Raw genomic sequence first — 22,796 nt, forward strand, 5'->3', positions numbered from 1 at the left:
ATTAGGTTAACTAGCACTGACTTTAGTTCTCCTTATGTGCGTCAGGCTGTGATTTGTGAGGTGACTAAGAGTGCATGGGCAGCTGTTGTTCATGGGTAGGACCCAAGTTACCATCCCAGGGATAAGCACTTCCTGCTCCTCCAATGTGAAGTCTCAATTCCCTTGTCCTGGTAGAGTATCACTACTTAGTGAGTACATATGCAAAGATAAAAGAAATAGCTGTTCCCCAAAAGTTTATTCTTGGATACCTATTCATCTAGGTGAAGCCTTGGAGGAAAACAAAATCCAGATACTTATTATGAAGTCTCTAGAATGCCATGAAACTTGTTGCACAGGTCTTTTTTTCAGGTGTGGGAGTGGCTGGTGTTGCCATTTTGGAATCATGCAACCCTACATCAGATGGCCAAAGAATCCTGTTCTGCTCAGACTTATTTTGAAGAAATATCTTCTGCTGTTAGCAGTTTGCCAGTAAATTAAATGAAAGCCTAAATTAATGTGTGATGGGAGAAATGACCACAAATACTTGATGATAAAACTAGGAATCTTTTCCAATCTCTGCCTACAGTATAAGGCTTCACTTTTTGTGCCAATGGATTTTACAGGCTGTTTAATCTGAAATAATTTTTGATTTTCAATTTAATACCTTCAGGTATTCTAATGGTCTTTCATGAGCTCCTTCATCACTTTTGCATTATGAAGACCTGTAAAAGGGAAGGACTGATTAGTTTTATGATCTAACATCAGCTAAAAAGAAATTCCTTTGTGACTGCTTCTTTTGAAGTGTAAGTCTTCCTGTATCCTACACCTGATTAGATTGTGTTTGTCCTTCTGAAATGGACTCTCAGGTTAGCAAAACATGATGACTTCCTTACTAAATTAAAAAGGGAAACTTAAAAAAAAATTATTGCTAAGAGTATATTTCACTTGCATTTCCCAGCTTTCGGTAGAGAATTCTCTGAATGAATTAAGACCTCATGTCATTTAGTGAGATGCACTAGCAATTATTGAAAGACATAGTGAAAAAATAAAACTGAGATTTGAAAGAATGGTAGATAGGAACTGAAGGAGAAATTAAGAATGAAACAAATTTTAAGAACATTAACTAATTTTGTTGCTGTTACCTTCTCACTAGACCTTTAATTCTCCAAATCTAAAATAAAAGTAAGGAAAAAAACTATTCCAGAAATATAGCTGAAAATGCTTTTATCAATCTGCTTTCTTCATCAAGGCTTTCCTTGTCAGGTTACAGGATATCCCAAATGACTTGAATATGTGTGGGATTTGTTGTCAGTAACTGCAATGATTTTTTATCTTTTGTTACACAGTGCAAGTTTCAAGCAGTTGACATTATTGTATCTGCTTTTCTCTCCATTGTAGGCTGCAGCTTATTACAGCAGAATTAGCAGTATTAGTTCTGGAAGAGCCATGATCTGGGGCTTTCTGCCCCTGTCAGGTGCAAGGATTAAGGGGGAGCTTGTTCAGCAAACAGCTGAGGAAAGATGTGGAGTTGAGTTTCCTTCTGCCTGGCAGGGGGCCCTGGGTATATACTCTGTTTCCATGTCTTGCATGAACTCCCTGAGTTTCTGATCCAAAGTGAAAGGTCAGCTTTATTCTGAGTAATTGCAGGAGATCACAGGTGTGTGCTGACTGAAAAATAGGGGTCAGTGCTGAATGAAGCTTCTCATTGCTTTGCATCATCTCTTGAAACACAATGAAATTGGAAAGAGCTCTGCTGGGATCCCTAGGCAGGAGTAGCAACCAGGAAGATTTCTCCTATAGGTTATGGGAGGAGCAGAGAAAAAAGAAAAGGGGGAAAGTAAAGAAATGGCACAAGATACATTTTGATTCTAACAGTGCACCAAGCTGGCTGTGGGTGAGGAATGTCCTGCAGCCAGGGACTGCCTTGGCTGTGCCCTTGGGAGTTTGTAGGGGTTGAAGGTGAAGATCACCTCTGATAACATCTGGGCCAAATTAGTTCTCAGTGAAGATCATTATGGTGAATTATTCTGTCAGTGTGAAGGAAAAAGCTGAGAGCAGCTCTTTGGATAGAGAGTGCTGTGTTTAGCTGTCTTACAGAGACCATGAAACTATTACACAGGTTAAAAATCTGGTCTCCTGTCTTGTTAGTAAGGAAAAAGTGAATTCCTGTAGATGTCAGTTTAGAGTAGGGATCCACTTAAAAGCTTTGAATCACTCCCTAGAACAATGTGCTCTTCTTGTCCTATTTGGACCAACCTCCCAGCACAGACACCTTGGTTAGGTAATCACCACCAGCACTGTCTTCTCTGATCCTCTCACAGGGTCAGCACTCAAAGAAACCATCCTTCAAGGAAACCATCCTTCTACAACTCTGCATTTTCCAATTGCAGCTCTCATTCCCATAGCTGGTTTATGTATTTCTTGGGGCATAATCTTGACAGGCCCCTTTTCATGCAGAGGAACAACAAAGTTGTTTATTAACCTGTGGTGAAGTTTGCTTTTTTACTTCTAGGTTCTTGCTTTTCCTTATGCCCTCCAAGATGCTGAAATATTTCTCAGAATAATTGCTTAATAGTGGATTAATGAGAATACCCCTTTTTTTAATTTAAAGCTGCAGTAAATGTTGTCCATTTTACTCTTCTTGTTTGCTTTCAGTACCAGTGTTGTAAGTGGCAAGGAGGAAATGAGAAAACAGCTGGAGATGGGTGTAGCAGTCATAACCAGTGAATATGGAAATGATTGCAGTAGCCAAATGAAGGCCTTAAGCTTTTACTGTGAGAAAATTACTTGGTGAAAGAAATTTACCCAATGTTTTAGTTTCTCCTGTTGGTAGTAACTCTTTGGTGTTTTGCATGTGAAAGGCACAGCTGGCCTGTTTGGTCATGTGTCTGTCTGCTTTAGAGTTAGTTACACTCAGCCATGTTCATCTCTTCTCAGGGTAGCTCTGCTGGAGGAATTGGAAAGGCTGCCTACCTGTTCAAGTGCCTTACCTTGGGCTTAGCTGGGAGAGTTTTCAGGGAGAAGATATGGCTGTGTCATGGTGGGAAGGAGAATGGCCAAGCCCTCCTGCAGCTAATCTGCATCTGCTCATGCCCTAAAATACCTACATAGACATCTGTGGACTTCAAGCAGGGGAGAAAAAAGTCTCTTGTCTATAAACCCTGTTGGATATGTTTGGTTGTTTTTCAATCTTTCTCTTGCTTTAAGTGGCATATACAGTGCATAACTGCAGACTCCTAGTTAAAGTTTTTGTTTATTCCTTTATTCAGCTTTCAAAGGGATTCTCAGAGAATGCAGGAGGAACATAAGTTTCCCATGTTTTAACATTAGGCTTTATTTCCACTCCCATGCAATTTTTAATAAGTGGCTAATCTACAAGTGTGACAGCCATGTCAGTTTTTCAGTGGGATCTGTATGTAGATTGAGTTGAATTCAAGGCCTGAATATGCTGCAAGTTGATAAGGTTGTTTGCACTAATGTATTTGCTGATACTTCTCATTATTTTGTGACTATCAAAAATTTGCTGACAGCATTTGGCTTCAGTGTGTCTATTGGAGTTTTAATTTTTTTTTTCTCAAGTTAAGTGCGTATTACAGCATTAAATGTGTAACATTTAACGTGTGACACCTCTCAATTGCGTTAGTCTCCCAGCAGTTTTTATTGAGACTGTGCCTTTTTTGGTGAAAATACATATTTTTATGTAATTTGGTGCATGAAACTTGATGCAGTTCAGGGTTCCTTAATTTTAACATGCCTGAGAGGCAGACAAATGCTTCTTTGATAGTAGCTTTATTATAAATAACACCAGTAAAAAATAGGCACTGGCACTAGCTATCCCTGTCTCTGGGTTTGTACTTTCTGCATTGACAATGACAGCAAGTTGTTTTTAGTGCTTCTACAATTCCCTTCAGAACCTAAAGGGGCTTCCAGAGAACTGGAGAGGGACTTTGGGCAAGGGCATGGAGTGACAGGACAAGGGGGAATGGCTTCCCGCTGACACAGGGCATGGCTAGATTGGATATGGGGAAGAAAGTGAGCATATCTGGGCTGAGGCTCTCCTGTGCTGTAGTCAGCAGGACAGCTGGCACTAAATTACTTTCTCTCAAGCAACCTTTTGGTTCCTTTCATTGGAATGACGTGTCAGTTGTATGAAAGGCACAGCACTTTGTATTTCTGCTTGTTCCAGCTTTTTAGATGGGCTGTCCATGAGCTGTCTGAGCAAGCTTAGGTCTGTTGTTTGGATGTCACAGCTCCTTACCTGGCTAATTGGATTGTGACAGTGCACTGAGCTGTTTGGTGTCACAGTGTCTGTCAGTAGAGCCTGCTGGGTGAGCCCATGTGGAAGGGCTGGCTTGAGCTATTAGTGGGAATTGTGCTTTCAGATCTTTGATTTCTTTTTTGGTCGTTCTCCTTATTGTGGAATATTTTCTCTTTTGCTTTTTTCAGTCTTGATTTACTGCATCTTTTAACTTGCTGCTTTGTTTTCCTTTTTAGATTCAGTCATTGTGGAACCGAGCTGTTGGTGTAAGGTAGCAGTAACTGGTAGGAAGAGAGCTGGAGACAAAAGCCAGAAATAAAAAGTTGAGAGAAACTCTGCAGTTTTTATTCCTACTGTTCTGCTGTAATGGTCTTAATTGTAGGAAATGGCACATGTCCTCTAATAAATACAAAATTTGCCCATGAGACTCACTTTATGAAAAAGTAGAATTAGAGTAAAGAAAAAAAAATTTAAATAAGAGAAAGTAGCAAATTATTCAAGACAGAGTGAGTGAGAAGTGGCATGGACTGCCAGTGCAAAGCTTGCTGCAGCAGAAATGGAGTCTTTACAGAGACCTTATTCAATAGGAAAACACCCATACATTTTCCTCTCAAGTTTAGGGTACGTCCTGCAGGGTCCCTACCCCGCAGCTGAAGAATTTTGAAATTTGTAAATCCACACTTCTTCTGAGGAAATCTCATCTGCTTCCTGAGATTTTTGAGCTATCCAAAGCATCAAGTGAGACAGCTCCTGCATATTTCTCTAATTTTATATGCTGTTATTGTGACATTCAGTATATTGTGACATTTCCCCTGTGGCAAGAGTTTGGTTTAGAACAAGACATTTTCAGATGCACTAACTTTGATGGAAAGGAAGGGACAATAGTGGATACTTTGTAATAGGCAAGAGTGAATGCTGCTCCATGTGCTGAGTGTTGGAGCCAGGAAATCTGGGTCAGGATGCAGCAGCAGGCAGGGACAGTGGGAGTGGCAGTGTCAGGATGCAGCGTGTACTGGGACAGTGGAAAGGGGCAGGCAGGGATAGAGAGGTGACATGGAGGAGGCAGGGTCAGGATGCAGTGGTGGGCGGGGATGGAGGTGACACAGATGGCAGTGTTGGGGTGTAGTGGCAAGCTCGAGGTGCAGTGGCAGGCAGGGATGGGGGTGACACGGAGGTGGCAGGGTTGGGGTACAGTGGCAGGCAGGGATGGAGATGACGCGGATGGCTGTGTTGGGGTGCAGTGGCAGGCAGGGATGGAGGTGACACAGATGGCAGTGTTGGTGTGCAGTGGCAGGCAGGGATGGGGGTGACACGGATGGCTGTGTTGGTGTGCAGTGGCAGGCAGGGATGGCGGTGACATGGATGGCAGGCTCGGGATGCAGTGGCAGGCAGGGATGGGGGTGACGCAGAGGTGGCAGGCAGGGATGGATGTGGCAGGGTGCAGGCAGGGATGGAGGTGGCAGGCAGGGATGGCGGTGACACGGAGGTGGCAGGGTGCAGGCAGGGATGGAGGCGGCGGCCCCAGCCCGGTGCAGTGCCGCGTGTCGCCGCTCGGGGGCAGCCGTGCCCCGCCGTGTGAGCCCTGATAGCCGCGCGACAGGAAACGGGGTGAGAGGTGACAGAGGGACAGGGGCAGTGGCGGGGTCTGAGGTTCTTTACCGGACGGCTGTAGGAATCCATCCATTGCTGTCTCACAGGTACACCCCCACTGTGAGTGTCTTTAACCTGAGTCTTGCTGCAGGCATTTCCTTGGTGTCCCTGTACACCTGCATTCTTAGGCTGGCAAACTTCCTGACAGTGTGAGCCAAAGTCTCCATGTGTGCCAGTGTCCTGTTCCTTGGTGGGCATAGGATTTTCTGCTTTACAAGTCAGAAGTCGTGCCTTCCTACTCCACTATAAAATTATAGAGGACACTGGCAAATTTTGGCCTGTTGGCTCGCTTTCAGGTGACTTAGCAATGTTGTTACCAACTGATATTGACAGTGACTGTGAAGGTCCTTGTCAGGGCCCCACCTCTGCTCAGAGCTGCCTGTGCTTGTTTCAAGGTTGCAAACCTCTGCTCAGCACCAAAGTTGCATTAGCTTTGGAGATGGGCTTCTGCCATTTTTTCTCTCCATCTTACATATTTTATTGTTACTTCCTTGCCCATTGACCACATTTTTATGTGTTGTTTAGCTATGTCCTTCCTTTTTTTGTTCAGACACTTTTGGTCACCTGGACAGCCTTCTCTTCTCTCTGCAAATACCTAAGATAATTGTAAAACACTTTTGCAGTTGCTGTAGGCCAAAGACCAGCTCTGTTCTGATTGCCTGCTGTCTGGTGTTAAGTACTTACATCATCTGGTGTACTTCAGCTGTTTGTCCATATGGATTTGCTCTGACTTGAAAAGCTGTCGGGTGGTGAAGGAAAGGAGAGGCGGGATCCCTGCGGGGAGTGAGCACGGAGCCATATGTCGCTATTCCTGGGGATCTGGTGCCCTCTGGAGACTGTGGCTGCCCACGACATCACCGGTGTCAAGGCACCACGCTAATTTATGTCCCTTGTCTGGGCAGGCTGAAGAACAAGATGAGCTGTATTGTTTTTACAGCAGAAGTGGATGATACTAGAAAAGACAGTGAAGTAACAACAAGAACTCTAAAAAGAATCGCAATTATTTGTCTTGTAATTTTTAAAGCTGATGGAGATTTGATAGCTGTGCTTCATGTTTATGTCTTGTGTCAAATCAAAATTGAGTACACAAGATTAAACATAGATATTTGAAAGTAGTATGGGGATTTTAAAGTGTTGAGTTAGCAATGGAGATTAAATATTTATATTAATTCACTTAGCTGGTCTGAGAGGCCAGTCACTCTAATGGGAAAATACAGAAGTCTCTTAGCAAATCTGGAACTGGATTCAGGAATTTTTCACAGGCTTAGTAAGGAAGCTGGCTTTTTTGTCACTTTCTTCTTACCCAAAATTGACCTTTGTACCTTTTTAATGCTTAATGAGGGATATAAGAAATGGTATCCTGATGCAGGGAAGGTGTTTGGCGTGGCTAGGGACCTCTTATTTTTACAAAGTAAACCACCTGGAACAGAGACGGACTTACAAAATGCTCCTTTACTATAATCTTATTCCTTTCATTTGGGAAAAAGCTGCAAAATGATAATTCATTTTAGCTCTTACTACTCTTGAAACAACCTTCCTGCAAAATGAGAATACAGGAGTTTAATGTTTTTCCCCAACTGCAGTGAAGAGCAGTGGGTGGTCTGAGGAGGCACAAAATCTCAGTGTCATGCTTGCATGCAGTTCCTGTCAGTTACATGCTGAACACTGACTTCAAATACTGAACTTCTGTGTTATTGTTTGCTTGTGACTGTATGGATAGATTTAATACAGGTGTCATGACATCCTTAAGAGTCCAACCAGCTCAGAGTCCATATCATTTACACTGAAATAAGATTCCACCTGAGCTGTGTCTCCTGCTATGGCTTATTCAGCCAAGGAGGGATGCACTGTGCATCTTGAGATCCACTCAGGGCCCAGCAGTGCCAGAGGTGGGAGCAGGAATTGAACTCCAGGCTGGTGACAAAAGACATATTTGCCTAACTCCTTATGTTGTTCAGAGGAGTTTAGACTTGAAGTAATAGTAGTTCCATATTAAATAAATGCAGCTTATGTTCTTGTGCTTAATTCTTAGTGCCTTTTCCTGGAAAAGTTCTGCAGTTCTCAAGTGTAACACTTTCTTTAAGGTTGGCTTTTTGTTTTTAACAGTGTGGTAATTTTGTACCTTGAAAATTTATAGCAGAGTCTGCCTCTGATATTGCTTAGTTACGTGAAATGATTAAACAAGCTCAGTAAGGAATAATACTGCTGTGCATCTTGCTGGTGGGATTTGTGGTCTTTGAGAAACAGGGACATGTGTATCACTTAATCTCTCTTCCTTGCTTTCCTTCCTCTCCAAGAAGCTGATACAGTTGTCTCACTGCAGGCAGCGTTCTGTGATTGCCTTGGTTTGCAGTGTGATGGGCTTGTGGAGAACTACAGCTCTGAGCTCCTGTTTTCTGAATATGATTGGGATCAGTTGGGTGTTTCCAGTTGGGCAACTTGTCCTTCTGTGGGGTTTGTGCAGTTGTTAAATACATTGGGTGGTGTGCAGCATTCATTCTCTTGTTTTTACAGCAGGAAGGTGAAATGGAAGGTGAGGCAGTCGACGCTATTGTGGAGGAATCAGAAACTTTCATTAAGGGAAAAGAGAGGAAAACCTATCAAAGACGCCGTGAAGGTGGGCAAGAGGATGATGCTTGTCACATACCACCAAACCAAGCAGATGGCAGTGAAGTGGTGCAGGATGTCAGCAGTGGGGTGCAGATGGTGATGATGGATCAGCTGGATCCAACTCTTCTTCAAATGAAGACCGAAGTAATGGAAGGTGCGGTGTCTCAAGAAACTGAGGCTACTGTGGATGACACACAGATCATAACACTTCAGGTTGTTAATATGGAAGAGCAGCCTATAAACCTTGGTGAGCTTCAGCTGGTCCAAGTACCTGTACCAGTGACTGTACCTGTTGCCACCACGTCTGTGGAAGAACTGCAGGGAGCTTATGAAAATGAGGTTTCCAAAGGAGGCCTGCAGGAGGGGGAGCCCATGATCTGTCACACCCTCCCTTTACCAGAAGGCTTCCAAGTTGTGAAAGTGGGTGCAAACGGTGAGGTGGAGACACTGGAACAAGGTGAACTTCAGCCACAGGAAGATCCCAATTGGCAAAAAGATCCAGACTATCAGCCACCAGCCAAAAAAACAAAGAAAAACAAAAAGAGTAAGCTTCGCTACACTGAGGAAGGCAAAGATGTGGATGTCTCTGTATATGACTTTGAAGAGGAGCAGCAGGAGGGTTTGTTGTCCGAGGTTAATGCAGAAAAGGTGGTGGGCAATATGAAGCCACCAAAACCAACAAAAATTAAAAAGAAAGGTAGGTTCCCCATCTGCAAATGGATTTTAAAAATGCCTTTGTTGTGGTGATTGCAGTGTGACTGAGGCAAATGAATATGTGCAAGTGGGAGGAGAGCAGACATGCCCAATGCTGCTTGCTCACAATCTAATAATGCTTGACTGCAGTGTTTCTGGGGCACACCTCCCTTCTCCTCTCTGTAGGCTGTTAGGGAGATCATTTTCCACAAGTATGATACTGTGGCATTAATATTCTCATACAACTGTGACTGAAAAGATTGTTCTCTTTGCTGTACTGTACATGTAACAGTTTGTGTGCATGTTTTACATCAGGAGCCAATGGTATCATTAATTCTGTGGGCTTTTTCATAACCTATTGCTGGGTAAGGTAGATGGTGCAAAATACAGTAATAAGTATGTTTGATTTTTGTTAAAACTGTAACTTAAGGAACCCTTTTTAGAGTGCAAAAGGAACATTAAGTGCTGGCTTACCAGTGAAAATTTAATCCAAACCAGCCACAGGCAATGCAGTTGGATTTAGTGGTGCATGGTGGTTCCTTGCAGTACTTATGCCCCAAGAATCTTTTATATTACACAGTAGACCACACTACTGTCAAACACTAAAGATGGTTTCCTTCATGACCAGGTGTAAAGAAGACATTCCAGTGTGAGCTGTGCAGTTACACTTGTCCTCGTCGTTCCAACCTGGACCGCCACATGAAAAGCCACACCGATGAAAGACCACACAAGTGCCATCTCTGTGGCAGGGCTTTCAGGACAGTCACATTGCTGAGGAACCACCTCAACACTCACACAGGTACTCTTGGTTTTCCATGCATTGTGTTTATAGGGTCTGCTCTGCTATCAGAACAAATTGATTAAAGGTAGATCTTTCTTGTTTACCTGCTTTCTCTTGTGGAACAAGGTGAAAAAGAGGAAACGGCGTAGTTGTTTTCTGCCTGCAGAACTATGGTCAGGTGCAGAGCTTATCCTATTCAGGGGCACAAAATCAATCCTGGGCTTGATCTCAAGTTACCTGAAGTTATAGAAATGTTCTCTTTGCCTTGGGCATTAGCCCTCATGTTTTCAGCTTGTTGTGCCTTACTGCCAAAAACAAGAGTGTAATTCATAATCCCTCATTTTCTCTGCTTACTGAACCTTACGTCTGACTGGCTGGTTTCTAATGTGTAAACAACCAAGTGGTACAAAAATAAAGGAGTCTATTTCCTCACTGAAAGGATATTAATTCTCTAAGATCTTAAATCTATTAGTTATTTATACAAAACCTCTGACTTTTGTGCATTCTGTTGCTCTAATTTAATCTTTCAGAACATGCAAACAATCTTGCTAATTCACTTCAAAACCAAAAAATTTTTAAAAATCCACAACCAGTGCTGCCTTGTATTTTCTTTTGTCACTAAATCTCTGTGTCACTGTCCTGCTGTCTTGCTGCACCCCATCAGGTACTCGCCCTCACAAGTGCCCAGACTGCGACATGGCCTTTGTGACCAGTGGAGAGTTGGTTCGGCATCGCCGCTACAAACACACCCACGAGAAACCATTCAAATGTTCCATGTGTGACTATGCCAGTGTGGAGGTATGGGACTTGTTACAGTGCTGACTGCTTCCTTGTGCACTTCAAAGCTTGTTCACCATCTGTTACAAACTCTGTTCTAGGCATTTCCTCTCTGGCCATTTGGTTGAAAGGCTCTGGGAAAAAGAAATTATAAATCAGGGCTGCTCTTGGAAGCAAATGGTGGGGTTTCCTCAGGGAATCAGAAGGCAATTTGAGATCACTTACAGAAATTCTAGGTGATACCCGTTTCCTCTTTAGAAACAATAGTTGTCACAGTTTCTTAAGTGATTTGTCCTTTAAGCTGATTGCAGAAATTGTAGTGTTCTTTGTGTTGAAGGAGACAGACATTTCCTGCTGCAGTGGGATGTCCTTTCAGTCCACAGTGCTCTCCCATTTTAGAAACATGCATTCTGCACATCATCTGTTTATGCCATGAAGGTGTCTGTAGCTAAAACTAATGAGCCTTTGTCTCAGTATTGGTGAAAAGCAGCTTTGCTAATGTTAGATGATAGCTTAATTTGCCTGAGCAGATTAGACATTCTTGAATGCCTTCCCTCCATGCAGTATTGTTAGATATTTTATAGGACAGCGTTTATACTGTGAAAGGAAATTTGAGCCAGATGATGAGCTACATAATTTTTAAAAAATGGGATGTCTGCAGTGGAAGAAGGCTACAGTGGGAGAGCTTATATAGGGGCTTCAAGGTTTTTTTTTTCAGCCCACGCTATGCCTGCAGTGCTGTCACTTCAGGTCCTGTGGTTTGAGTGCTGAATAAGTTATGTTGCAGAGGTTTTCATAGTATAAATTAGGAAAGAATAACCAAGTTGGTCCTTATGAGGTCATGCTGCTTTTTGTAGGCACAAGTTGGTGATTAAGCAGCATGATCAGGCTGGGGTAGAAAATGCCATACCGTTTGGTGTTCTTGCTTTGAGCTGGGTTTGTACCTTCTAAATAAAAGCAGGAGGAGAAAAGAATTAAGCTTCCCCACATCATTTCCCTGAGTCTCTCCAGGATATTTTAAAATTTTAGAGGGTCTTCAGATGCTGAGATGATCAGTAACAGTGAGGTGAGCACAGAGTCTAAAGGCCTCATTGAGTGTGGGAACAAGCATCAGGCAAGACTTGGAGTGAAGCTGGGAGGCGAGGTAGAGTGGGCAGGAGCAATGGGAAAATGGCACTGAAATGTGCTTGTTTGGTTTTGTGCCTAAACTCCCTTAAACTCTTGACTGGTTTCTTGTGCTTTTGGCAATCTGGCCTGCTCATCTGTGCTAACTTGAGTCTTGCCCTTGGCTTGCAGGTTAGCAAATTGAAACGCCACATCCGCTCGCACACCGGGGAGCGCCCGTTCCAGTGCAGCCTGTGCAGCTATGCCAGCAGAGACACCTACAAACTGAAGAGGCACATGAGGACCCACTCCGGTACTGATTCTGTGTTCTCTTAGTGTCAGAGTGCTGGGGCTACAGTGTTGCTGGCACACAGCAAACAAATACTATTGTGTAGTTTAATATAAAACCTTTATAAAGTGTAGCTGAAGAGAATGCACCACGTTTTGTGAGCACTTGTAAATTTAAAACTAGGTTAAATTACTTCGCTGAGAAATGAACTTGGTGGATTCTGATTTCTACTTTGACTATGAGGTGATAAAATGCAGGCATCTCTATTTTGAACAGAAGAAACTTCTGTTTGCTGTGTTCCAGCTGAAGAGTAGAGCCATTTGTAGTTTCATGCTTCAGTGCATTTTTAAAAGCATCTCATGCATGTTAGTTCATAAAGATGCTAATTTTTTCTTCAATATAAATAGGGATGATTTTAGCACAGAATGTTACTGCAGTGCCAAATTAATCATATTGCTAAAATTGATGGGGAGAAACATGCCCTTTTATGTATACATGAACATCAGAATCTCCACCCCAAAAAATCTGATATCACTTGCTCTCTTCTGTCAGCTGTAGGTCTTGCCTGTATTTCTCAGAGTAAGAATAATTTAACTTCCTTAAGGATTGAACTTTAGTTTCTTTGTAGAAAGACACTGGAGCTATAACTTGCAGAGAAAGATGTTATTGAGCGCTTTGCAGAATTACAATTTCTTTGTGTTGCAAGTTTCTGGGAGGTTGTTTGGGGATTCTTGGTGAGATTTCTTTTTAATAAAAGTACTTGTTCTATTTTTTCCTTTTGCTCCTGAAGGAGAGAAGCCATATGAATGTTACATCTGCCATGCTCGCTTCACTCAGAGCGGTACCATGAAGATGCACATTTTGCAGAAGCACACGGAGAATGTGGCCAAATTCCACTGTCCTCACTGTGATACTGTTATAGCGAGAAAGAGTGACCTGGGTACGTGTCTCCCAAACGTGGCCATTTGCTGAAGATGGTACAAAACTTCCCAGAATTAGAGTTCAAATAACCCAACTGCTCTCTTAACCCAAATACCCTGTCTGGTAACTGCACAGCATAAAGCACACCTTCACATATGGGGCTGGTAGAACACATCTTTAGCTTATAGCTGCTGCAAGTTAAAACAATTTTCAGTTTCTACTCATTATTTGGTTTTTTTTTTTTTTCCTAAGCATACAAGGTAAGTTACTGCTTGCCCATAGATGGAAGGCATTTATTGAACTTGGATTGAGATTTCAATAGCATAAGGATTGGGATCTAAAAAGCAAGATCACGTGGCTTAACCTCCTGCACATTGGAGGCCCTTGTTTCATGCAGAGATATTTTCATCAAGTTAAAAGATTTGAATTAGAGCAAGTATTTAACTTTCCAGGATTTGGAGCTGTGTGCTCAAAAAAGCCCTGAGTCCTTGCAGTAGGACATTGCTGATCTAGTGAGCAGTACCCAGTGTGATTCCAGCAGGCAAGCTCTTATGTTTCTAGAAGGTGACAAACAATATCGTGCCCAGAGCAGCTGAGGGAAAGGAAGGAGCCACGATTTGGCAGAACTTTCTGTCTTTAAACAGAATTATCACCCAAGTAATGGGAAGGCAGGCTCTCTTCCAGTAAAGACAAGTGCTACAGTGAGAGGCAGTTTGAGAGAAAGGCAATCAGTTCATGTCAGGAGCAAACAAGCTGATTTACAACAGAGGAAAACGGATGTTAGCTATGAAGAATTTTTCTTCTAATAATGCTTTAATCTACCCTAAGCTAGCTCGTGCAGCTGTGGTATGCTCTTAGTTGGAGGATTTTAAAGAAGTGACTAAAACCTTTCAGGGATTATCTGCTGGTATCCCTGTTGCCTTCTAGTCCTGTCACTCTGACTTCTAATCCTGCAGAAAATCCTGTTTCCCCCCACTGAATTACCTGGCTTCTGGCTGTATCCAGGCAATTCAAATTAGTCTTAAAAATAACAGTCCACAAGACACTTTAGTTTGACAGTACTTTATCATCAAATTCAAGTATCCTGAATCAGCATAGATTGCAAGTAATAACCAAATCTGTGGAAAATCTTAATGGAGTTTTTCTGGGAGCTCTTTGCATCTAGAAATTGTTCTAGTTGTTTTTACTTGTGAGTCCTTTAGGTTTTTAGTTGAATCCTAAATTCCACTGTTTTGGCTGAGCTTGGGAGGATCTCTAAAGGACCATGGGCTCACCTTTCGTGCTTGGAAAGCCACGGTGGTGAAAGCTTTTTGATTCTTTTTCCTGTAGGTGTCCACTTGCGGAAGCAGCATTCCTACATTGAGCAGGGCAAGAAGTGTCGCTACTGTGACGCTGTGTTCCATGAGAGGTATGCCCTCATCCAGCATCAAAAGTCCCACAAGAACGAGAAGCGCTTCAAGTGTGACCAGTGTGATTATGCCTGCAGACAGGTAAGCTGGGGGCACCCCTTAAAAGTGTTAGGACAGGAGCTGAAAGTATGGGATGGAAATCTTAGCTTTTAGGTATGACCAGATGTTGCTCAAAATAAAAACGACGTGGACACTGGACTCTCCAAGGTAAAAGAGAGGGAAAGTTCAATTCTGACTCCCAACATTTATAGATTTCCAAAAGTGACAGTTGATTGGAGGATGACAGTGCCGCCTCTCCAATGACACTGGACAAACCAACAGTCCATCAAATTTCTCCTTCTCCATAAAAGAATGCAAAACAATAAGTTATTTACATAAAGTGTGTGAGAAAGTTCCTTACAAGAATGTAAAGATCAGGAGGCTTAGAAGAGCTTAAAAAAACAGGGCAACAACCAGCTGTCAGGATCAAATTAGCTGTCTAAATTTTTTGAAGGGTGTAAAGGAGACTACAAGTGGCCTTTTCTTGGTGTGATTCTGTCCTGTATAGAAAAGCCTTCTAACTCATAACCTTGATGTACCCCTTGACCAAGGAATAAGAGTCCATATAGGGTGGCAAGAGCTAGGACTGAATATGCCATCAATCAAGATGTTCGTGCATTGCTGTGGAATCATTCTTTTCCTGATATTAACCATAAAATTTTGGCCTTGTTTTAGCTGAAAATTCACTTTTCTGTATCCATTGACACAAGTTTCCATTTTCCCTGTCCGTGCCAGGAGCGGCACATGGTCATGCACAAACGGACCCATACTGGAGAAAAGCCTTATGCCTGTAGCCATTGTGATAAAACCTTCCGCCAGAAGCAGCTCCTGGACATGCACTTCAAGAGATACCACGACCCCAACTTTGTCCCTGCTGCCTTTGTCTGCTCCAAGTGTGGCAAAACATTCACTCGCAGGGTAAGGGAATATTCCTTGAGTTGGAGAGGGTTGGGGTGGAATGAGGCTTTTTTAGCCAAGGGAAATGTATACCCAAAAGGAAAGATGGGTGAGGTACAGGGTAAAATATGAATCTTTTAATAGAGCTCTTCTCTTTGAGAGGGAAAGAGAGGAGAGAGAATTGGTACCAACAAACCTTAGTGTTCACATCATGAGCAATGTGAAAATGCAACTTCATTCATAAAGTTAATGAATGTACCCATCTCCCCCAAAGAATCTCTCTTTAGAAAGCAAATGACATAGTTACCAGAAACATGTTTGAAAATACAGAGCCAGAATGTCTGATCTTGAATTCAATGCATGTTTTAACTTTTCTTGTGTTTTTGATCTTTCACTGAGTAGAACACAATGGCCAGACATGCTGATAACTGCTCTGGCCTAGATGGTGGGGAAGGAGAGAACGGAGGAGAGACAAAGAAAGGCAAACGTGGCCGAAAGAGAAAGATGCGTTCTAAGAAAGAAGATTCTTCTGATAGTGGTAAGAGCAGCTCAGTACCTTCTGAGAGTTACAGGTCTGTGATTCACTGTGTGTGTTAGCTGCTGGTTTGCCAGTTCTGCAGGTTTCTTCTGGCACTTCAGTCTTGTCTGGTTGGCAAACACAGAATATGGTGATACATGGCCAAGTAGAGAAAGATGTATTGCCTGTGAGGGATAATATAGAGCCTGCTGTCCCAGGCCTGTTCCAAGACAGTAGTTTAAAAAACACTGTCTGACACCCCTTGTGTCAGCTGTGCCATTCCTGCCCTGCCTGTGTGGAAAACTCTCTGGCAATTTTTTTCAGAGTCCCAAAAGAGGCTGTGTGGTTCTGCAGTGCATTGCTATGAAATGTTACTTGATCATTCTTCAGCATTACTGGGTGTCATATCCAGACAACTCCACCACTGAATAGTTTGGCTACTTCTGTGGAGAAAGGCTGGCAACATCCAAGGGAGTGGTGGAGATTAATACTGTGTGTGAAGGAAAAACTCAGTCCTACTCCTGTCTCCTGGCAGAGGAAAAACTTCATCATGTCTTCAACAGGAAGAGCCAAGTAGAGTCTCAAGACCAACCAGTTCAAAGATGATTTTGCAGAAGGAATGTTGCTGATTAGTCTTTTATCTGGAGTGCTTTATCTAATTAATCAAGGGGTGTAGGGGAGAACAGGGTTATTTCTGGCTAGACAATGCATATCTGAAAATCTCACATGGCAAACAAGTTTTAGGATGAGTATGATCAAATGATTTGCAAACCTTGATTCAAAAACTGTAGAAATTGATGCTTAAACTCATGTTTGTATAGATCTTTATAAAAATGAATTAGGTGAATTAAGCACATGTAACTAATTGTGCATTTAAGCATGAAAAGATAATGGAGGGAGGGTAAAATAATTGATGGAAGGTAATTCAAAATGTGGCATTCTGGAGTATGGCATTCTTAGTATCTGATTTGAAATCTTCCTGGGAGTTCAGCCTGTTCTGAAAACTCATATTTTGTTTAGTTGGTTTGGTCTGAGTTTAAAACAGTTTTTTGTAGGGGAAGCTTGTCAAAAGTCAGGCTTTTTAATGAGCTGATGATATGCAGTGAATGATGCCAGGCTCTGTGCTGAGGGAATCTCTTCAGCCTCAGTGGAAGTGGCAAATGTGGGTTGACCTCAGAAGCCATTGGATAGAAATGAAGAATTGACCAATGAGAGCTGAGTAGCTGTAAGAAAGATGTTCTAATTACCTGCTAGAGGAATTGCATTATTCACTGTTGTGTTTATTTGGATTTCTGCAGTTTCATGAGGTTTGGCAACTACTAAATACCTAAAAATTATGAGCAAAGCTGGGATGAAATAGACAAATTTGTGTTAATCAAAGAGGGGAAAGACCAAACAGTGAATGATAGTTTTGTCTCCTGGCTGCCCAGCATTAGACAGAATGTTAATTGATGGTCATTGAGGTGATGGGAGAATGTCAAGAACTTCTGAAGAGGTGGGACCTGAGAAATCCAGTAAATAAATCCCTCATGAGGGGAATCCTTTGAATGATTGTAAAATCATGCAGCTTGTACATGCCCCAGTGTGAGTTGGGGTTTTTCCCTTTAGTCAGATAAAAGGGAGTATCCTTGTGGCCCTTGTATTCTTGAGTGAAGCTACTCCTCTAGTGAACAGCCTTACAAATTTAAGGGCAATCATTTTGCTGTCCAAACAATATTATTCTCTTGGACATCTCTCACTGCTTTTTGTCTGCTCTGGGTTTGCCCAGAGCATTCTGAACATGCTGATGGTCCTCATCTAGTAGGTTTAAGGAGTGTTGTGAAGAATGAAGTGTAGAGCTTGAGGGGTGGGAGACTGGCTCTTGGATGCCTGTTGAGGTTCTCCTGTTTCACAGAGATCCTGGAATGGCTGCTACAGCAATTTACATGGGATCTACCTCTTCTATCCTCTTGCCCTTCTATTTTCCCCACACTTCTTGAAATCAGCTCATCCTCTCCCCTAAACATCCTGCAAATAGTCCTGTGTGATCCAAAATAGCCTTCCTCCTGCATCCCATTGTGTCCCAACCAGAAATTCCCTAACTCCCCATAGTACCAAAGGTGATCTTAAGAGCTGCTTCCCATGATTGGGATGGATTTCACACCTGGTGGCTCTTCTGGGAGTGTCCTGGACAAGAGGTTTGTTCCTCAGAAGCTGTGAATTTGGGCACCTTGTATTGAGCAATGCTGTGCTCCTCTGTGTTGTTCAGGTGGGACTTGGATGGGCTGTTGGACCCTCTGATAGGCTTGGGAGTAGCCCAGCCATGTGTTATTTGTTCTTCCTTGTGCTGTTGTCTCTGAGCTCCTTTGTGCATGTGCAGAGTAGCTTTTACCACATAATCTAACATAATTTAATTACCTTTTGCTTTCTGAAGGACAGCTTGTTCTCTCTGAGTGAGGGTAACAGATTAACAGTCTGTGGCTTCTGAACAAAGGCCTTACTTGCCTTCTTTCTCAGAGCTGATCCTTCAAATCCATCTCTTTTGGACAGGATTTGATGGTGCTTCTCTGTAGATGGATGTGTTTTATTCTTGTTAAAACTGAAGATTTATCTGACATCCTTTCTTACAGAGGAAAATGCTGAACCAGATTTGGATGATAATGAAGATGAGGAGGAGACAGCAGTAGAAATTGAGGCTGAACCAGAAGTTGAGCAAGAGGCTCCTGCACCACCTCCCAGTAAGAAAAGAAGAGGAAGACCACCAGGCAAAGCTGCTGCGCAACCAAAACAATCCCAGCGTAAGTCACTGATTGAAGTCACCTTACCCTGCTTGCTTGAGCACCTTTTGCCTTGGATTTGGCCATTCTTGCAGATGTGATCCCTGCAAATGAGATTATTTTAAAAGTAGATAGCTGTACTTGTCTCTGCATTGCTAAGAACTCACCTTGAAGTTTGTTGCAAGGGTTTCCTTGTCACAAGGGAACAGGGCCACTTCAGGCCAGGCTAGAAAAGAAAGGCCATTGTGTTTGTTTAGTGTTATTTCATTTCATAGTTGTGCAAAGTGCTCACTTCTTTTTGTACCAGTTGTGGTGTCTCTGCTGACATACAGACATACATAAAGTCCTTGGGAAAACAGCTGGCAGTAAAAAAATCATGGTGTTCTCACCTGGTTGGCTTTTGCAGGTATTGCCACAACTGAATTTACTTCAGGCTGTTGGTTCTGAGCAAGGACCAGTGCAGGTGTTGTTTCAACTCCACAGGGATGTGGTTAAGAACAGACATTGTAACTGTGCCCAGTCGAAGTAAATACATTTTAGACTCAGAGTAGGATGGGAAAGGGAAATCAGTTCCTTTAAGGAGGTGGTGGCTTCCTCAGTGGCTTGGCTATCTGCTCAGTGATACAAGTGTGGCCTGTTTTCTCTCTGGGGTTATTCTGTGGAAACATTCAATGCTGAATTTGTCATCACTAATTTCCCCTGAAGTTTAAGTTTTGTCTTAGGCCCATATATTGATACAGGGTTTGATTTCATTCATTATTCTACAAAATCCATTGTTTGAAGGATGTTTTAATATGAAAATGCACACTGGAACTGTAGTACTGGGGGCCCATCTTCGTAAAGGGGCAAGAAAATAAATGCTTGATGCTTGGGTGAGTGAGGTGGGTTGAATTGCTCCCCACTGATGTGACAGTGCTTGCTGTGGACCTCACCTTCCCTTGCCTTGGAATAGTCTTCCCAAAGACCTGCTTGAGGCATGCAGGCTGGCTCTGGAAACAGTAAAATAATCTGCTTCTCCCCCTCTCCTCCTTTGTATCTGCCCTTCCAGCTGCAGCAATCATTCAGGTTGAAGACCAGAACACTGGTGAAATTGAAAACATTATAGTTGAAGTGAAGAAAGAACCTGATGCAGAAACAGCAGAGGAAGAGGAGGAAGCTCAGCCTGCTGTAGTGGAAGCTCCCAATGGAGACCTCACCCCTGAGATGATTCTCAGCATGATGGACCGGTGATGGAGGAAGACCACGTTGGCTGACTGAACTGGCCTGGGCTGTGTTTAAGCGGCTCAAATCTATTTTTTTCCTTTTAATCTTTTTTCTTGGCTTTGGGAAGTGCATCATTTTAGACCATTTTACCAAACATACTGGGAAATAAAACGATGTTAGAATGTGATTTAACTAGAACTTGCTGTTTTATGTTAGCATTACAGGATCATGGAACATTAGGAAATATTTTGGAGTCCTTGAGGGTTTCCTCTGAGATGCTTGATTTAGTTTTGCTCTGAACTGCATTGTAAAGCTGGTCCAAGGGCCGTGTTTACATGCACCAAGTTTTAATATACAAAAGTGGAAGCCTTGACTAGAGTATGTGGAAAACCACTCCGGACTTGCCCTTCCAGTTCCCAGAGTCCTTGAGCCTCTTCTCTCAGTAGTGTTTTTAACTGTAAATGCAGACTTGGGAGGGTTCTAGACTTTTGAAATGTTTTTTTGGTTGGTTTTTTTTGTTTTTTGTTTTTTTGTTTTTGCTTTCTCCCACTGAGTAGCTCCGGTTCTCCAAGTCGGCTGCACATGGTAGTTTTGGCATGCTCCAACTGGTTTCTGTCCTTAATATGCTTTGCTTTCTGCAAAGCATTTCTGTAATGGTCAAGCTTGTAAATAACTTTTTTTTTACATTTTAATCTTTTTCCATTAATTAAGAGGTATGCAAAAATGCCGTTTTAAGAAACCCCAGTATTCTAATTCCTTTCAAACTAAGTGACAAGAGAATTGATAGAGTGTAAATGTTGGAAAAGCTGTTGATAAGGTAGAGAAAATATGTACCCAAACTATTGCTTGCAGAACAAGAGAAACCCACATGTGAAATCTGGTTTTGAAGCACAAAAAAATTGTATTTTATAGAATCTTAGACTGGCTTGGGTTAGAAGGCACTTTTACAGATCATCTAGTTCTGCCCCCCTGCCACAGGCAGGGACACTTTTCACTAGACCAGCTTCCTCCAAGCTCTGTCCAACCTGGCCTTGAACACTTCCAGGGATGGGGCAGTAAGTTTCTCTGGACAACCTGTTCCAGAGCCTCACCACCCTCACAGGGAAGAATTTCTTCCTAATAGCCCATCTAACCCTGCCCTGTGTCAGTTTGAAGCCATTCCCTGTTGTCCTGTCTCTCCATTCCCTTGCCAAAAGTCCCTTTCCAGCACTCTTGTAAGATCCCTGCAAGGTTCTGTAAGGCCACAATCAGGTCATCCCAAAACCTTCTTTTCTCCAGGCTGAATAACTCCAGCTCTCTCAGTCTTTCCTCATAGGAATGGTGCTCCATCCCTCAAATCGTGTTTGTGGCCTCCTCCGGACTCGCCCCGACAGCTCGATGTCCTCCTTGTCCCAGGACCCCAGAGCTGGATGCAGCACTGCAGGTGGGGTCTCACCTGAGTGGGGCAGAATCCCCCCTTCCTGCTGCCCCCAGGGCTCTGGATGCAGCCCAGCACACACAGCTGGGCCATGTCCAGTCTCTCCCACCAGCTCCCCCAGGTCCTTCTCCCCAGGGCTGCTCTGGGTCTGTTCATTCCCAGCCCGGATTCATCCCAAGGGTTGCCCCAATCCAGGTACACCACCTTGCCCTGGCTCTTGTTAAGCCTCATGAGATTCCCAAGGGCCAGGTCCTTCTGGATGGCCCTGTCCTTCAGGTGTGTCACTGCACCCTAAGCTTGGTGTTCCCAAACATGCTGAGGGTGTTCTCCATCCCTTCATCAATGCCATTAACGGTGATAGTGAATAGAACTGGTCCCAGTATGGACCCCTGAGGGGCACCAGTCACTGCTGTCCATCCAGAGTCTGAGCCGTTGACACTGCCCTCTGGATGTGACCATCCAACCAATTTGAAACATATAATTAACTTTTTTGAGTTATAATTTCACAAATACATTTTCTTTGCTCTATCTTGTAGTTGTATTTTGTGTTTATGAATCCTATGTTAAGACAAAAGTGGTGATTTATGAGTGGGTCACTGCAGCCCTCAACCTGGGCCAGGAAATTTTATTAATAGGTCAGTAATTCTACAATTTTTGAATCTCTGATAAAGACAAAAAAAGGAATAATGTGAAATACAAATGATGCCTGTATATGAAAATGTCACATGTTAAAATATGTAAGCTTTTTATAGAGCCTCAGTCTTGCTGATTTCAAACAAATTTTTCTTCTATGTATCGCTTTTAAGAGAGCTATCAGTTTAGCTATCAGACTCTAGGTTGATGCATTTTTGTACTTAGCTGTACTGTGTGATATTTTTCATTATTTTAGGAAGCCAACATGGGAAAAAAATACTGTTATAAAATATGTAATGGGGTTTGAAAGCTGGGAAGGAGAATATACTGCTGTACAGCTAATAAATAATAACGGATTAACACGTGTGCTCACTGGCTGCTTTCTTTGTGTACATCCATGGTGTGACCTGGCAGCCATCTCCAGATGGAAAAGCTGCTCTTCCCAGAAGGATGCTGTCAACAGGACTGGCTCCTTTCTCTCTGCTGGTGTTCCCTCTGCCCCATGCCAAGTGCAAGGTACCTGTCCATGACCTTAAATCAGAGTGTGCTGCTCTGTGTGTAGAGGATGTAAAATGCAAATGTTGGTGTTGACAGCTTGAGCTTGGAGTAACATGGGAGTAGTTGTTACTTCTGTTTGTTTTGACTGTGATTTTACATGGTTGTAGCTGATGGTTTAGTTAACAGGAATATTGTTTCCATTTCATTCTGAAAACATTGGTGGAGTTTCTGTGGTGTGTTTTTTTAATTGCCTTTGACAGCAGTTTAGGGTGCCAGCTGTTGGCAGTCACTGCAGGTTCAGGTAGAACCTCCTACTGCTGGTAGGGGAGTCACTGTTGGCAAATGGCACTACTTTATTTTACACT

The 22,796-nt window shown here is 42.8% G+C and overlaps 1 protein-coding gene across 6 annotated transcripts in view; it reads left to right on the forward strand.

The window, feature by feature from the left end:
* CTCF (CCCTC-binding factor) overlaps window positions 1-22,306 on the forward strand; it is a 34,806-nt gene extending 12,500 nt beyond the window's left edge. For 5 of the 6 annotated variants that reach the window (XM_064723254.1, XM_064723257.1, XM_064723253.1 and 2 more), the window contains 10 exons: window positions 8,402-9,194; window positions 9,819-9,989; window positions 10,636-10,769; window positions 12,045-12,165; window positions 12,932-13,081; window positions 14,392-14,552; window positions 15,246-15,428; window positions 15,810-15,945; window positions 18,534-18,701; window positions 19,729-22,306. In XM_064723254.1, the coding sequence (XP_064579324.1) occupies window positions 8,402-9,194; window positions 9,819-9,989; window positions 10,636-10,769; window positions 12,045-12,165; window positions 12,932-13,081; window positions 14,392-14,552; window positions 15,246-15,428; window positions 15,810-15,945; window positions 18,534-18,701; window positions 19,729-19,910 (2,199 nt within the window). In that variant the 3' untranslated portion in view covers window positions 19,911-22,306. The remainder of the gene's footprint in view (window positions 1-8,401; window positions 9,195-9,818; window positions 9,990-10,635; window positions 10,770-12,044; window positions 12,166-12,931; window positions 13,082-14,391; window positions 14,553-15,245; window positions 15,429-15,809; window positions 15,946-18,533; window positions 18,702-19,728) is intronic. The other variant, XM_064723255.1, reaches the window with a different exon arrangement.
* Window positions 22,307-22,796: the final 490 nt, after the last annotated feature.

This window comes from Zonotrichia leucophrys, chromosome 11, assembly GCF_028769735.1.
Source record: "Zonotrichia leucophrys gambelii isolate GWCS_2022_RI chromosome 11, RI_Zleu_2.0, whole genome shotgun sequence".
In the NCBI taxonomy this organism is placed as follows: Eukaryota; Metazoa; Chordata; class Aves; order Passeriformes; family Passerellidae; genus Zonotrichia; species Zonotrichia leucophrys.